We start from the raw sequence: 13,121 nt of genomic DNA on the forward strand, positions 1-13,121 counted from the left end.
TTCAAGGTGGTCCCTTAGTTCAAAGAGCAAGTAGCTGGAAAGCAAGGAAATTCAACATAATGTACAGGGGATTTTGGCTCTTTCCACAAAGGCAAGTGATAATTTATCTCATAAGGCCACCATGTCCCTAAAATTGAAGATCAATTTTTCCTTCACCAAAAAATGAGTATGTATGGGTCCGAAGGACTAAAAGTATTCTTTCTTAACTTTAAAGCTAGATGTCAGAAAGTGACATTATTAAATGTAATTTCTTGTTAAGAGACTATTATTGTCTCCTAAAATTACATATTTCAAAGAACATAAATGCTGTAATGATTATTCTTATATACAGACTTATTGTAGACTAAGGTTTAAGAATAAACTGTAAAAAGAGATAAGTATATCCATTATGGTGCACTTAGAAATGTTAGTACAAAAAATTAAAAAGCTGTATCCCCAGTAAAAATTATACTTTTATGAATGTTTACATAATCTGAAAAGTCCACATCACATGAATGTTACTATAGAACTATGAAAGAAAAATCATATTAGGTTTGTGAGAAACCAGTATCTTTTTTTGGGAAAAGAAATATGCTAAGCTGCCTATGCTGAATAGACATATATATATATATATATATATATATATATATATATATATGTATGTATATATATATATATTTTTTTTTTTTTTTTTTTTTTTTTTTTTGCGGTACGCGGGCCTCTCACTGTTGTAGCCTCTCCCATTGCGGAGCACAGGCTCCGGACGCGCAGGCTCAGTGGACATGGCTCACAGGCCTAGCCGCTCCGTGGCATGTGGGATCTTCCCGGACCGGGGCATGAACCCGTGTCCCCTGCATCGGCAGGCGAACTCTCAACCGCTGTGCAACCAGGGAAGCCCTAGACATATATTTTTAACTTCGTTTTAAAATACACTGTTTATTTAGCTCCTCTGCCCATTTTTTAATTTGGTTGCTTGTTTTTTGTTGTTTCTGCTTTGTTTTGTTTTTTTATTTTATTTTTTAGATTCCAATAGATACAGAGAACAAACTGGTGATTGCTGGGGGGGTGCAGGGAGAGGGCCAGATGAAATAAATGAAAGGGATTAAGAAGTATAAACTTCTAGCCATAAAACAAAAAATCACAGGAATGTAATATACACATAGGGAATATAGTCCATAATTTTGTAGCAACTTTGTATAGTGATGGATGGTAATTGGTTTTACTGCAGTGAACATTTCATAATGCATAAAAATACTGAATCACTATTTTGTACACCTGAAACTAATATAATATTGTATGCTAATTATAACTCAATAAAAATTGTATAATGTAATAATGTAGGATAAAATGATATTGCTTTATGTTTCAATTGTAATTCTTGTTTTAGGTATATTTCATCTAAACGTTGGTGCTGCCGCTCACTTAATTTATGGAAAATGTTTGCCATGTTAACTAATGGGCAAAGCGAGCCTTTGTTTTCAAATTTCTTATGTAAATCAAACTTACCCCTTTTTAAAAAAAATATAATTTTGCTCTTCAGTTCAAAAAAATTTTTAGTGTGTATTTTGAGGAAATTATTATGAAAGTAATAAATTTTGCAACATATTTAAATTATTTGGATTTAATATAATACATTTATTTTACAATAAGTTATAAAACAAGACAAACCAATATTCTGCTGCATATTATTTTACTTGAACTAATGTCAGGTACCATATAAGTAAAATTTTTAGTTGTTTATGGAGCTAGAGTATTTTTAAAAGTTTGATATTCCTGAAATATACATGTTAGGGGGATACCAAATTTTGAGGTTTTACTTTTGGGAATAATTTTTAAAGTTGCAAATATAAAAGAAATAACTCTAATAATTTTGTTAGATATCATGATAAAAATTTATAATTTATAGGCAAAGTAGAATATATATTAAATCTATACATTTACATATATATGTTTATTGAGCAGCCAGCTAGCATATAGTAGGTTGTTTTTTGTTAGTAGGAGGTAGAAAATACATATAATAAAAAACATATAATGAATAAATGGTACATAATATATTATGTATATATATACATAAACACATCTCTCTCTCTATATATATATACATACACATAGTGAACTAGTTCTGCAAATAGTATATAATTTAGTTTTTTGTCAATAGGAGGTACAAAATATGAAACATTTTATATTAAATGATGTATGATAAGGTTTGATATCAGTTAGATTATGTATTTCATAATATAATTAATTACATAAGGTAAGTTTTAAACTTCTTTTTGAACAATACAGAATTAGTCTGAAATGAATCACAGAAATGTGACATTCATGGGTTTATTCAATGCATCTTTAACAGTCTGGTTGCCTTAGAAATATCCCAGTTATATTTAAAAGAATTAGTGTCACTAACCTACACTACTTTGATTGTTTCAAAGTAGTTTCAAACCAGTGACACTTCCTAGGAACAAATATTGAGAATAACTGAAAAGAACTGCTTACATTTAAATTTTTAAAAGCCATTTTTAGTTTTCAGTATTTCCTATGGATGTTCTTTCTGTTTTGCTCTCAAGGGAGTCTCCCTCAAGAGCAATGCACTCTTTCACATTATTCAGCTAAATAAAAGGCAAAATCATTAAATGAAACTTGCCATTGTTCCCATCTCCCCACTCTACCTTATCTCTGAATTCAGAACATCCCATCATGACACAGAACACCTGAGTATCAGCACCATGCCTCTCCTTTAGCAGATATATGCAAGATAGGACAGGAAGGCTTATTGGTCTCTTTGGTTGGCATTCTAGCAATTTGAAGATGTGTGAAAGACACTTCTTTATCTCGTAACATAGAAGAATTACTATGATAACCTTGGATATGTTCTCAGGCAGATCAATTTTAGGAAAGCATACAAATGTAATTTGATTCCTTTGATGCTATCCTCACTCGTTTATCCCTTGGAAAGTGTGGTGTTAACATGTCCATGATAGGTACCCTGGTGTGAAGAAAGCTACTCAACAGGCTGATTCTAGGTAAACAAAGAACACCCACCCTACATAGCAAAGAATTGTTCCAGAATCTATAATTTACAATGGTATTGGTTTTCATAGTTATGTTTTAAATAATTACACAATAAAAATGTAATATTTTACAATGATTCAGTGCCTTCAGCCTGCATCATGGAGTATTTGAAATAGAATTTAATATTTAAAAATTTTGACAAGTTGGTAAGTAAATATGCATGAAGAATGTAAAGACACTAGGTACTACACTTAATACCCTAAAGCTATATTTATATATAACAACATAAGCCACAGAAGAGCAGATTCAAAAATTTCATCCATATTAATAATCTGTTTAATAATCAACCGGGCAACCCTGAGATTATTTGACTGTACTGTTATTCCATATCAAATTAAAACTGCAAACTCCACCCATAAATAACAAGGTAGCTGAATTTTTATTTTGGTAAAAATAGCAATAACTGGACAAATGAAACCAACATTTTAAGCATATTTAAATAAAATGCTTCATATAGATACAGGACAGTCAAATAAACAATGTCACAGCCTGATAATTAGGTAATATAAAATGGTTAAATATCATTGAATGTGTCTGAATGGGAAAGAGTACTAATGAAGAGACTAATAAAGACTCATTTAGACAGGTGAAAATCAAATATTTTAAGAGGATATAATTCTAGATTATCAAAAATAACCTAAAAAGCTTCTTAAACCACAATTTTAAAATATAGAATTTATAAAATAATTCATCATAAGATAGAGATAAGCTCATGGAATCTCTTCCCTAATAATAACATTAAAAATGTACTTTTAAAAGCAGAATATGTATTAAAAATGTTTTGTAAAATATCACATACTGATTTAAAATTCATTGTTTCTATGACTCCACAAAAGAAAAGGTTTTAAATAAAAAATAATTGCAATTAAATATATTTCTTTTGTAACTAATGTTTATTACAGCCTCTGTACCCAAGGTAGGATGTATAAGATGATGCTTTAAATGTCCATTTTCTCATGTAACTCTGTAAATAATAATATTAAGAAAATATATTCAGGTGATTTTAGTCAATTCTCCTTTAAGACATTAGTGTACATGGTTTTAAATATATATATCCCTTAGACTGCTTTAACTAATGATCATTACTGACATTTTTAAAAAGTATCTTAAACAACTATTTAATAGTTTTTCTGTTGGTTTCATAAAGCAATACAATAATTTAAAAACAATAATTAAACAGTTTTGCATGCATTTGCAACTTATGCTAATCATTTCATAAAACCTAATTTTAAAATAATCCCACCAGGAAATACAAATGAAAAGCAATGAACAGATTCTATATTAAATACTAGATATTGAATTATGGAGAATATGATCTTATATGATATTCTTGTAGAATTTAATTTATAAATAAGAAAATACTTGTTTTTCACTCTTCCATATCCAAATGGAATATATATATATATATATATACAAGCTGTAATTTCCAGACCATGACTGGTAACTCATTAGCTTAAACTTTGACTATGTTCTGGGCAGTATCCATTGGAGAACAGCTATAAAAAGACTCTGCTTTTTACCTCAAGAAGTTTATAAACTAATTTAGATTCTTTATACCTGGATTTGATGACTTAAGAATGTCTTGAGTTCCTGGGATCCCATCATGGATTTGTGAGTAGGGCAACCCATCCTTTCTGCTCTCAATAGCTTCATAAACATTTTCATTTCTGAATGGCAGTCCCACACTTGAGTTTCACTACTTTACCTTTTACTGGGTAAGTTACAGATTCAAATTTTCCAAATTAACATACACTAAGTAGATTTTATCGCAAACAGTGAGGTTATCATCATCTATCAGGCAAGGCCGAAGCTCCAAATTTGGATCCTACTGTGTGCATTCACAATAGGTCTAGGGAGATAGCAACAGAGGCCAGCAAGTTCTCCTCTGTAATAAATACTCCCAAGAGCTATTGCCTAACGTGTGCATCAATAACTAACTGAATTAAGTCTGGCTTTTATGTTTCTATCTCATACCGAATATATCTCAGGATGGTATCCTTTGCTCCCTATTATTCCTTCTAGACATAATTCCTACCCCTTCCTGTAAAAATCTCTGAGGCTTTTGCCCTACAGTTATAACCCCTTTTTCCCAGTCGTATTGCCCCCATCTTTTGATTTAAGATCATGCCATTCAGTGACTGACGACGTTGTTTATTCCTTCAAGGAATCCCTGTAAACCACAGCCAAGCACACCCAGATGACTCTGCTGCTTTGGGATGACACATAATACATACTGACTGCATATGCCTGTGCCTTCAAGATTATTATCCTCCACACTATCTCAGCTACCCTCTCCAATAGATATCACCTAAAATAGAAAAATAATACTGACAATAACATAAGAAAAAGAATAAAAATTTAAAATCGATATATCTGGCCACAGTGAGAATAATAAAGATCATGGGCATCCTCATCTTCTGGGTCATTTAGAAAACTATAGAATTTACCCCTCATTCTTGCAATTCAAATTCACATTGATCAGTGTGTAGATTGATTTGCACATCTACTGAAGAAGGCATTAATTAAATAATCAACTTAAAAATGATGGGATTAGCTTCATTGGAAAGAATCGAGTATTTCTTTTCCTAACTATAAATCTTAATCTAACCATTAAACAAAAACTCTACATTAAAAATAAATTGTCTGTAACACAGTAAAATCTATTTAAGTTATGGTGAAAATCAACATTACCATAAAAGAAAAATACTTTTTTTTCAAAGGTCAACACAACTAACCTTTTTTTTTCAAGGGAGGCTCCTCTATTTCTCCTAAACCAAGGCAAAAACAGTAAATTAGAAAAACTTTCAGTAGAGCATAATATTGCCTCTCTATTTTCCCATTTTCTTTCATTCATTTTTAAAAAATCATCTATTAGTTTTGATAATAGTAGTTCATATATTACTTTGCCTTCCAAATTCCAATTTTTAAATATACACTTTGCCTATGTACATTTATTTGAGATAGTTTCACTTTTATGAGTTCAATAAAATTGTGGCAGTGATCCAAATTATACATTATAGTTCGTATATCATGTTCATTTCAGTCCTCTATTGTTCATCTCGACCTCTCACAGGAGCCAAGAAATACAAATTCAGACAAAGTCATAGAAAGGACTAAAATAATAAGAGCTTTCCTGGTAGTCAAGGCTGAATATGTAATTTCTGATGAGTAAGGCTGATCTTAAAAATGCCATCTAAAAAGCAGAATTACAATGCTTTGTTCTTTTCACGTCCACTCAATAGCAGTTTACATGTGGTTTAAGTTGTTATTTCCTTTTGATCATCAATACATTCTAGAGAGTAAATAGTTTAGTTGCATAATTGTGACATTTAGAATGTGTCTCCGTTCTACACCTCCATTTGATTCAATTAATTAACTTTCATTGTGATTTTAGTAGGACTGTTTTCTCTATTTGACTGTAAATATGAATTATATGTATAACATATTTATACGTATATTTAGTTTTCAAACTTGGGAAATAGCAGCCATTTTTTGTTCCTGAAGAAGCATATAAATGTGAGTTTCTATTGTGGTTCTGTAGGATTGTATAATAAGTCCCTCTCTACTATAATGCTACGCTAATGTAGCATTTAATTTTGACATCTTTGCCATAATCGCAGATAAGCTATAAGATGAAAGCCATATAGAGACCAATTTACTGAGTTTGGCAGCCTGTTGATAGGCTATTTGCACTCTGAAGTGTATTTATTTTGGTTTAGCCTGACCCAGGTGCTCATTTGTGCTTAAACTTAAGCAAACTATTGTAATGTGTATCAATCATCGTCCTAGCAGTTAGATATATCTCTATGCTCTTTGTACCTTTATCAGTGTCCTTGTCTCCATCATCATTATCTTCTTCATCACCCTCAGACGAGATGATGTCAGACAACAAAGAAAAGAAGCCATAGACCCAGTCCGTGGTTTCCTCCACAGCATCATGTACAAGTTTTAGAGGATCTGAGCCAATCTTGGAAATAGAGCTTGCTAAAAGTAATTAAAAACAAAGAAAAGTTTTGTAATTATTCCCAAAGAAACTAAGAAAAGCTGCTTTTCCTGATTTATTCTTTTAACACATTTGAGTTACTTCTAGTAACTTCAATGGATAGAATTAGGAAAAACTGAAGTCTGTAAATCTTCCCTTTCTTATACCCTAGGAGATATAAACTGTTTGTGAAATAAAAGATTAAATAATAAAAATGCAAGCAAGAAAACAGACATATTAGGGATTTCCAACATGTTGTTATTCTCATTCTAGTTACATGAAAGTTGCTCTGAAGGGTTAAGGGTAGCTTTTAAGATCTGATTGAAGAGGTGATATATCTAGAAATATGGTCTAAGTTGCACCTGATTTTTCATCAATCTGTAATTAAATTTTTAGATTTATGTTTTCCTTAATTTTAAAAACTAAGCTTTTCAGGGATTCTTCTCCCTATAACATCTTAAGGGACTAGAATTATATCAACATATTATACTTTCTGAGGGTTAAGTATGCCAAAATTAGGTTTTTACTCTGATTGAGATAGGAAGTCATTGGAAGGTCAGAGCAGAGGAAAAAGTGATATTATTTATGTAACTTCATTTGCCATGTTGAGGACTGAAAGAATGCCTGGTTGGAAACAGGGAGATCAGTAAGAAGCCAAATGAAATAATCCATAATCCAAGGGAAAGAAGATGGTGATTTCTATATGGGTGGTACCAGTTTGTGTGGTGAGGTGTGATCAGATTCTGAGTGTATCTAAAAGATAAAATTAATGTATAGACTGACAGTATGGCTGTTGGATGTGAGAGAAAGAGAGGGGTATGGAATAACTTCAAGGTTTTTGGTTTGAGAAACTGGAAGGATGAAAATACCATTTACTGAAATGGGGAGGACTGGAGAGAAACAGGGTTTGTTGTGCAGAATATTTAAGTAGCTGAGTTTTAAACTTGTTAAACTTGAGTTGTCTATTAGACCTCTATGTGGAGATGTAGACATTTGTATAGCTCAATATGTTCTACAAAAATGAAGTTCTAGCTGAAGACGGAAACTTGGAAATTCAATAAAGAATAGAAAGCATTCAAAGCTATGACACTGAATGTGATCACTAAGGGAGTGGACCTAGGAACACTCCAACATTTACAAGACAGTGAGATAAGTCAGAGAGATAAGGAAGAACCAGCAATGGATTCTGAGGAGAGAAGAGAGACAGACAGAGACAAAGAGACACAGAGGGAAATTAATTGAGAGGCAGAAGAAAAAGAGTATAATGTACTAGATATCAAGTCAAGAAATTGTTTCTGTGAGGATAAAGCGAGCAGTTGGCAAATGTTGCTGATAGGTCAAGAAAGATGAAGACAGAATAGAGCTTTAGATTTAATGATGAGGATGTCACTGGTGACCTTCAAAGGGCAATTTCAGTGAAATACGTTCAAGACTAAATGGGAAGAATTTAGAGGTAGTAAGTATATTTTACTGTAAAGTAAATGACAGAGATTGGGCGATAGTTGAAGGACTAGAATCATAGTGGTGTTTCCATTGCTTATGTTGTTCAAGTGGGAAGAATGTTCCATTTTTATGTTGATGGGTAAGATGCCATAGAAAGGGACAAATAATATTAGAGATAAGATTTCTGGGGAAATTTTTAATTTCAGAGGATTCACAACCCATCACAAGGATGCCAAGTTACAACTGGTCTCAGGGAAACCTACCTCCATGATTCAGTGACAACATAACTTTACTCTTTGGACCTTATTTCACTGTATTCTGGAGAGTGTCATGTGAGCAAGATATGGTAGTCTGAAAGGTGAGATTAAACCTTAGAGAAAGGAAATGAAGTGGAATTTTATAATTGCCTTTGAGAATTTTAAAAGAATTATATGTAAGGAATTGGACTGTACTGGTACCATTACAGGCATTTTTAGCACTAGTATATTTTATATATAATGGAAGAATATTGCAAATGGGATTTTAATGATCTGAATAGATTGAGACCATTTCCCCATTCCTCTTCTTTCTAAGTGTTCACTGAGGAACTTAACAATAAAATCTAACAAAATAGATATAAGTTTAATTATCCTTATGCTTAAATGCATTATATATACACTTTGCAGACATGTATATTGCCTGGTTCTAAAATAGTCAAACCAGGTTATTTTCATGAAAAAAATATTTTGCTATCTTGAGACCAGCTTTTGATTTTCAGTCACATGGAAAACAACTTTAAAAACATATAGAGATATGGATATAGATATATCTTTAAAAAGATAGTAGTCCTCAAGTTAATTCTTATTCCTTCTCTCAGACATCACATCCAAATTATAACAGTGGGGATAATATTATACAAAGCAACTAAACCTTTTATAGATGTTTTCTTTTTTAATCATACTTTTCTACCTTTCATGTTTCCATGAGTTAAGTTACATACATTAAAATGAGGATCATCATAAAAATGGTAGTAGCTAACACTTTTAGGGTGTATATTACCTGCCAGGTACCATTCTAAGAATTTTATGCATACTAACTCACTTTTTCCTTTCAAAAACCCAATGAGGTTGACATCTCTATTTTAAATATAAGAAAACTGCGACAGAGGGAATTTAAATAAAATACCTAAGGCTGCATAGCTAGTAAGTAACGGAGCCAGATTTTGCACCATCCAGAGTATGACTCAACTACTATGCAATACTGCAATCAAAAAACAAACAAACAAACAAAACCATGAATTCACAATTGGTTCTGTAGTAAGATGTTGGATGAGAAATTCTGAGAGGGCTTTTCTTGCCGTTAAAGTGGGGAACAAGGACTTTGCTGAGAATATAAAGCCTGGAACTGCTATAGCATCTTATAACCATGAGGACTGACTCACTGAGGAAGGCAAAGGCTAAAAATGAAAGAACTTGAGTCAAGTGCAGCTCTCCTACCTAGTACTGAACCACGCCATTTTGAAGCCAGAGACAAAAGGAAAAATCAGTAACAATGCTTCTGTCTTTATTAAAAATTTTGTTCATCCCAGATTTTTGCATTAGTTTTTTTTTGTTTGTTTCTTTTGTTTTTGCGGTACACGGGCCTCTCACTGTTGTGGCCTCTCCCGTTGCGGAGCACAGGCTCCGGACACGCAGGCTCAGCAGCCATGGCTCACGGGCCCAGCCGCTCCATGGCATGTGGGATCTTCCTGGACCAGGGCACGAACCCATGACCCCTGCAGGCGGGGACAGGCGGGTGGACTCTCAACCACTACACCACCAGGGAAGCCCAAGAGGACACGGTTTTAATAAGCAAGTGCCAGTCAACAGTTCTAGTGCTGAAAAGTTTAACCAAGATGAAGATGTTAAGTATGCAATTTGTTCATTTTTTCAAATTTTTTTCATTAAGAAGTCAAGTGTGTATTTGAGACACTTCAGCAGAGTGATAGAATAGTGTCAGATTGTCTCTTTGAGGGGCTTGGCTAGAGGGATAGAAACAAAAAGGTTTGTAGCTAAATAGAGATATAAGGAGGTGAGGGAAATTTGCTGGGTTTTCCAAGTTATAAAACACATAAACATGTAGAAAGGAAGGAGGGAATAGAGGGGAGATTGTGAAGATACAGGAAGGAGCCACATTGAAAGCATACCTTCATGAGGCCCTTTCCTCTCAGACACACATATTTCTTTTTTTTTTTTTCGGTACGTGGGCCTCTCACTGTTGTGGCCTCTCCCACTGTGGAGCACAGGCTCCGGACGCGCAGGCTCAGCGGCCATGGCTCATGGGCCCAGCCACTCCGCGGCATGTGAGATCTTCCCGGACCGGGGCACGAACCCGTGTCCCCTGCATCGGCAAGCAGACTCTCAACCACTGCGCTACCAGGGAAGCCCCCACATATTTCTTTAAGAGTGATAAGCCCTTTTATAAAACAAGATCTTCCTGAAGCAATAACTTGTACTTCTCTGTTAAATTAATTAAACAAGGAGGCCATTAGACTGAGGTGGCTCTAATACCTTAGCAGCCTTTGACAGCAAACAAAACTTAAGCCTTTAAGTGTCTCAAGGTTAAGAAATCAAACCTATGGACAACAAGTCACAAAGAGCCAGCTAGCCTTTCCCAAATAAGGCAAACACTTAAGCTGTAGCCAATCAAATGATTTCCTTGCTTTGCTTCCGCCTCTTCTCTGTAAAAGTTTTTCCTGAACTCCTGTCAGCAGAGTGCTCCTAAGCAGTTTGGTTTTGGTGATGCCCGATACAAATCAATTTTTGTTTATATTCTTAAAATTTTGGATATGCCTTAGTTTATCTTTTAACATCCCAGATAAACATAGATTCCCAAAACATTGTCATTTTCTCTTTCTCTCCCTTTCTCTCTCCATCTCTCTTATCATCTTCTTCCCCTCTCTCTCCTACCTCTGATCTCTGGATACTGCCCATATTAGATTGCAATGATCAGACTTCTCCATCCTTTAGTGAGAATCATACAAAAAATAAAATAAAATGAAGGGTGAACACAAAGCTCTTGAAATGCATCAGATTCTAAAAGTTAAAACCCATTTGAATTACAATTTTGAAAAAAAATATTGCAGATGTTAGATATTTAGATGAATTTAAAGCAAAGAAAAACTAGGATCCTGATTTAAAAGCAGTTTTGGTGAGCTAATTGTTTTATTGACTGCACAAGGAAATGACTGTCAGTTTTCTGATCTACATTTGAATAGTCATAGTGTAGCTCCAATCCTTGCCATTCAACATCTGAGGCATGAGCATTTTCCTTCTGATTTTTAACATTTTCTCAATTGAAATTTTCCCATACTCATCTTTACTATTAACTGACTTTAGTATTTTAGAAATGTGCACTTGTGTGGAACCCTAATGAAATTAAACACAAGCGTCTTTAGTTTTAATTGTGTGGCTATTTCAATATTTAACAGTTTCAAAATATGTTTCTAAGTTGTCCTTTGCCGTTCCTCAACTGATACTTTTTGAGGCAATAAGAAGCATTAATGCAAATAAATGTACATTTCACCTCTCTTTCTGAATATGACCCCAATCAACCAATTTTTTGCTGGCAAAATTGTGTTGCAGGTGTTTAAGCCTGGAATATTTCCAGCTAGCTGGAGCTAGACCCATGTCAAATAAAGGGCATTTTACATTCTGAAACAAAAACCACAAACAACTTTTGGCTTCTTTTATTCATGTCAAGCATCTATATAAAAATGGAAGAGTCTTACTCTAATTTTATTAATAATCATGGGGTGGATGTTATTATATTAATTGAAAAATTAACTTTCCTTCCTCCTCTTAAAAATGTATATCTTAAGTATAAATATAATCCCAATGTTACATGTATTAACAAGGAATGAGAAAGCAAGTTTTCTGTAGATTTATAGATTTCTATAGATTTGTTTCCAAGCTAATAGGATTAATTTCCTGGTAGCACAAGAACAGTCAAAATATCACAGTACTCCAGTTAGATGACTTACTTGGATCATTATGTTATAAATCTAGCAGACCAGTGAAAAAGAAAGATATTAGATTTGGGATTCATACAGCAGTTAGCATATCCTGACTATGTACTGAATAAACATGTATTTCATCAAGTCAAGGTTTGGTTTTGGAAACTCTTGACTATATTATATATTCTCTTTAGCTATTCTATTGCTCAGTGTTAGCCAAAAAAATAATTTTAAAAAAATAAATTTATTTATTTATTTATTTTTGGCTGTGTTGGGTCTTCGTTGCTGCACACGTGCTTTCCCTAGTTGTGGAGAGCAGGGGCTAATCTTCATTGTGGTGCGAGGGCTTCTCATTGCAGTGGTTTCTCTTGTTGCAGAGCATGGGCTCCAGGCACAGGATTCAGTAGTTGTGGCATGCGGGCTCAGTAGTTGTGACGCACGGGCTTAGTTGCTCCGTGGCATATGGGATCTTCCTGGACCAGGGATCGAACCTTTGTGCCCTGAATTGGCAGGCGGATTCTTAACCCCTGTGCCACCAGGGAAGTCCCCAAATAAATAATTTTAAAGTTTTTAAAACCACATTAAAATGGAGCATGTAGGGCCATGAATTATGTTCTTACTATATCATATAAAAATAATAAGCTATTTCAGAACGGCTAGAACATTCCCTCACTG

General features: G+C 33.7%; 1 protein-coding gene across 1 annotated transcript in view; it reads right to left on the reverse strand.

Annotated features, from left to right (window-relative positions):
• Positions 1 to 13,121, reverse strand: part of TRDN (triadin) — a gene marked incomplete at both ends in the record, with an annotated part of 296,330 nt that overhangs the window by 269,386 nt on the left and 13,823 nt on the right. Inside the window, 2 exon segments of the mRNA XM_079716733.1 lie at positions 5,784 to 5,816; positions 6,868 to 7,032. Of these exon segments, the coding sequence (XP_079572859.1) occupies positions 5,784 to 5,816; positions 6,868 to 7,032 (198 nt within the window).

This window comes from Hyperoodon ampullatus (genome assembly GCF_949752795.1).
Source record: "Hyperoodon ampullatus genome assembly, chromosome: 12".
NCBI classification, from domain to species: domain Eukaryota; kingdom Metazoa; phylum Chordata; class Mammalia; order Artiodactyla; family Ziphiidae; genus Hyperoodon; species Hyperoodon ampullatus.